At 47.4% G+C, this 4405-nt stretch overlaps 1 protein-coding gene across 1 annotated transcript; it reads left to right on the top strand.

The window, feature by feature from the left end:
• The first annotated feature begins 997 nt into the window (after positions 1 to 997).
• LOC123759565 (serine/threonine-protein kinase meng-po) lies at positions 998 to 3444 on the top strand. The gene is given in 3 exon segments (XM_045744676.2): positions 998 to 1216; positions 1643 to 2187; positions 2189 to 3444. Coding segments are annotated over 2 exon segments (1104 nt in total). The 5' UTR covers positions 998 to 1216; positions 1643 to 1653; the 3' UTR covers positions 2759 to 3444.
• Positions 3445 to 4405: the final 961 nt, after the last annotated feature.

Genomic DNA, 4405 nt, shown 5'->3' with positions numbered 1-4405 from the left:
TTTTCCCTTGTGCTCACTTCCGTTTGCATGTTCTTTTGATTTGACACTCCGTCAAAATTTTTTTTTTAGCCTAACCAGAAACCTACGAACCCAAAGCAGCCCGCCTAATCTATTGGGCTGCATAGAAAACGTAGATATTTTGTAAGCCGTTACTTTCCATAGTAGGTTGCATTTGTAACGTTGAATCACGCAACGACCTAGACTCCTATTAAGTTGAGGAGGGACGGGCTGGTCAACCACCATGTAAACTACACGGAGTGTACCATGTAAACAAAGGCAAGGGACACTCAAGTAACATTAGTGAGAAGCAGCGACTATCAGCAACACCTGAGTTACTGATTTGCCAGTAAATACTTATAAGGGGCGGTGTTGACTCGGGCGCGGGACGAATTCTGGCAATCAGAGCGACCGTGATGAAATGAATTCAGGGCATTCTGAATTCAGGGGATTAGGTGTGTGTATTTACTTTTAGTATTTACTATTTGTGTCTGCAGAATCGAGCTCTTAGCTCTTGGACCCCGCCTTTCTAGCCCATCTATTTTTCCTCTAATATGTCTACTACATATATTTCTCTCTAACACACGCACGCACACACACACACATCCCCGGGAAAGCACTCCGTAGCAGCTGTCTAAATCCCTGGTACTTATATAGTTACTGCTTCGTAAATAGGTGCATTAGGGTGAAAAAAATCTCTGCCCATTTGTTTCTGCCTCGGCCGGGAATCGAACCGGGGCCCTTAGGGCTAGGACCAACGAGCGCTGTCCACTCAACCGCGAGGCTCCCCCTCCCCACTGTGTATGTGTGTGTGTGTGTGTGTGTGTGTGTGTGTGTGTGTGTGTGTGTGTGTGTGTGTGTGTGTGTGTGTGTGTGTGTGTGTTTGTTTGTGTTTTGGGAAAAGGTGTGACTTAAGGTGTAAACTGGCCTTGCCCGTGACGTCACGGGGGGAGGGGTTCTGGGATAAAAGTGGGGTGGTTGACGCTGAGGAGAACAGACGCAGTCAGGCAGCCTCTCAGCCCAAGCACCAGCCCCATCCTGCTAGAGCATCGAGCGTCGATCAAGTGAATTATCTGAGTGTTTCTTGTGGTTGACATCTGGCCGTGTTGTGCCTCTTGAAGGCGTTTACCCAGGACGTCTTGAAGGCCCCGCCACAGGTCGTTACCACACACACGACAGATCATTAACCTGTTCCCGCCACCGCCTCACAGAATATCAGGTAACATAACGAATGTATTAGTTACTTTACTGATGTTTATTGAAATAAATACAAAAATTTGCTGATTAGTAAAAAATGTGATTGTGAATCTTTATTTAAGGATATTCACATGGTACAATGACATTAACTCGAATCAACTCATTCTTATGAAAAGCGATTAATTATTTGAAACAAAGTACAAATGCCACGTAGTATAACATTATCAATATCTATATCTTTATGTTATAGCTAATGTAACTGTGAAATAGTGATTAATTCCACCAGCAAGCACATATTTTAACCCCATTGTTATTTTGTATTAAAAACCAAAACATAATCATAAGCGCAACATTCCTTCTTATCCACACAAACTATGTTGATAAATATTATACTGTCACAGTATTTTTTTTTCATTTAACTGTGCTTACGTAATTGTTTCTTCGTAAGAGAAGCCGGTGATGAAGACGGCGGAGCTGCCGAGAGTGGAGGTGGAGCGGCAGTACTCTGACGTGAGACTCCTGGCGGAGAGCAGCAGCGTCCAGGTCTTCAGCGCCAGACGACTTCAACCTGGGGCTTCCTGCGTCGCTCTCAAGTGTCTTCACAAGGACACCACCAAGAAGAAAGACTTCTTCAAGGAATTCTGTTTGAATTACTACCTTGGTCTCCATCCTAACATAATTACGTGCTTTGACGAAAAGTTTCAAACCAGTTCTTCCTACGTATTTGCACAAGAACTTGCACCGAGTGGTGATCTGTCCCAACTTCTTGGCGAAGATGGCTTGGGCGACGCCAGGACCAAACGCGTGGCGGAACAAATTGCATTTGCGTTGGAGTTTATGCACAGAAAGAATCTTGTTCATCGCGATGTTTGTTTAGAAAACATCTTGGTGTTCGACCGAGAGCTCTCCCGCGTCAAGCTTGGAGACTTCGGCAGCACACAGGAGGTGGGAGCCCTGGTGAAGAAGCTGAAGGTTCGGTCCCCTTGGGCGCCAGCCAGAAGTTAGTGTGGCCGTGTACAACGAGGGTTACCACGTCCACAGCGGTCAGGACGCCTGGCAGCTTGGCATCCTCATCTTCCTGTGCCTGACGGGGTCACATCCGTGGTCATCGGCCGACATCACTGACCGTCACTACAACTCGTGGGTGGCCTGGCTCAAGCGTAAGACCACCAAGGTGCCGCTACGCTTCACCTGCTTCACTCCTCGTCTTCTTCGTCTCCTGCGACGCCTGCTGGAGCCCAAACCTGAGAAACGTGCGGGCGTGAAGGAGGTGTACAAGTACCTCTCTGATCCCTGGCTCGTGAAAGATATGAATCCTTTTCACTCTGTCTTGGACAATATTGGGTCGGTAGCCTTGTCTGGACAAAAGAAACCTTTATTGAAACACATAGAGACGATGCTTGCCGAGCTGCTACGTCATCACTTGCATGATTCAGCAGCTTGTGATGAGCGAAACCAGACACGAAACTTGCATTCAATACCTCAGGATGTCGTCGACTCTTCAAATGAGGACATTAGTAAATCGCGAAGCTTCCTTGTACACAGCCAAACATCTTGTACCTGAGCGTCTTAAAGCGGCAGCCAACCTAATAACCTACACCAGTGGCACTCACACTACTGGACTCCCCCAGGCACTACTGGACTCCCCCAGGCACTACTGGACTCCCACAGGCACTACTGGACTCCCCCAGGCATTACTGGACTCCCCCAGGCACTACTGGACTCCCCCAGGCACTACTGGACTCCCCCCCATGCACTACTGGACTCCCCCAGGCACTACTGGACTCCACCAGGCACTACTGGACTCCCCCAGGCACTACTAGACTCCCCCCAGGCACTACTGGACTCCCCCAGGCACTACTGGACTCCCCCAGGCACCACTGGACTCCCCCAGGCACTACTGGACTCCCCCAGGCACTACTGGACTCCCCCAGGCACTACTGGACTCCACCAGGCACTAGTGGACTCCCCCCAGGCACTACTGGACTCCCCCAGGCACTACTGGACTCCCCCAGGCACTACTGGACTCCCCCAGGGACTCGTGAATGAAACTATACCCACCTACCCATTGAGTGCTTCTATACATGTCATAAATGCCAGGCTATAAACCTTAACCCAGTTAACATTGTATTCAGCACATTTCCAATATCTTTAACAACAATGACAATGTATGAACAAGAATATTGGGTACAGTACAATATACGTGTGTTGTACGTGACCCGTTAAATAAAATACATTCCATTTTGCTTAGATTTTGTTTTACTCGAATTTCAATTCATTTCCTCGTTGGTTGAAAGATAGTCACGCTGATAAGGGCAAACACTGACGCTACTGATGGAAGGGAGTAAAGTCCTGGTGCACAGTAGTCACTCTTAGAGCCCCTCTACCCGTGTGGCACAGCTCCAGCACCCACCCTGGCTCTCTGTTATGGCCACGCGATGCACTGCCACTTAATTGAAAGCACGCGATAGAGTGCCACTTAACTGAAGGCACGCGATAGAGCGCCACTTAACTAATGGCAGGCGAAAGAATGCCCCATTACTTCAAGTTCACTCCACAAAGTCTGCATTTATTTCCAAAAGCACATATTTGGTGAAATCAATAATTACAACAAAAAAACGCGAAAGGAGAGTGGAGGTTATGAAGCTGCAGTGAACAGGTCAAGCTGGAGACTCAAAGAACACAATCATTAGGTCACATGGGGATTCAGTAAACACAATCATTAGGTCACATGGGGATTCAGTAAACACAATCATTAGGTCACATGGAGATTCAGTAAACACAATCATTAGGTCACATGGGGATTCAGTAAACACAATCATTAGATCAAGCTGAAGACTCGGTGAACACAATCACTAGGTCAAGCTGGAAGCTCAGTAAACACAACCATTAGCTGGGATAACAGTGAACACAATATCTAGAGTAACTTACGGACTGTAGTTGAACACGGCCTCTAGAAGTCTAGGGTAAAAGGAGTCTAAGAATGAATTCAGACTTTGAGTCTGAACTCCCTCTCATGTGTTCACTAAGTCTCATAGTGAACACAGATTTAAGGGTAAATTTGGTATTCATAACTAGCACACACACACACACACACACACACACACACACACACACACACACACACACACACACACACACACACACACACACACACACTCGAGAGGAAAGCTAAAAACGAACACACACAGCCGGTGGCTGAGCGGACAGC

The sequence above is a fragment of the Procambarus clarkii genome, chromosome 32 (assembly GCF_040958095.1).
Source record: "Procambarus clarkii isolate CNS0578487 chromosome 32, FALCON_Pclarkii_2.0, whole genome shotgun sequence".
Classification (NCBI taxonomy): domain Eukaryota; kingdom Metazoa; phylum Arthropoda; class Malacostraca; order Decapoda; family Cambaridae; genus Procambarus; species Procambarus clarkii.
The sequence above is the reverse complement of the archived record's forward strand: the minus strand, read 5'-3'. Positions and strand labels throughout refer to the sequence as shown.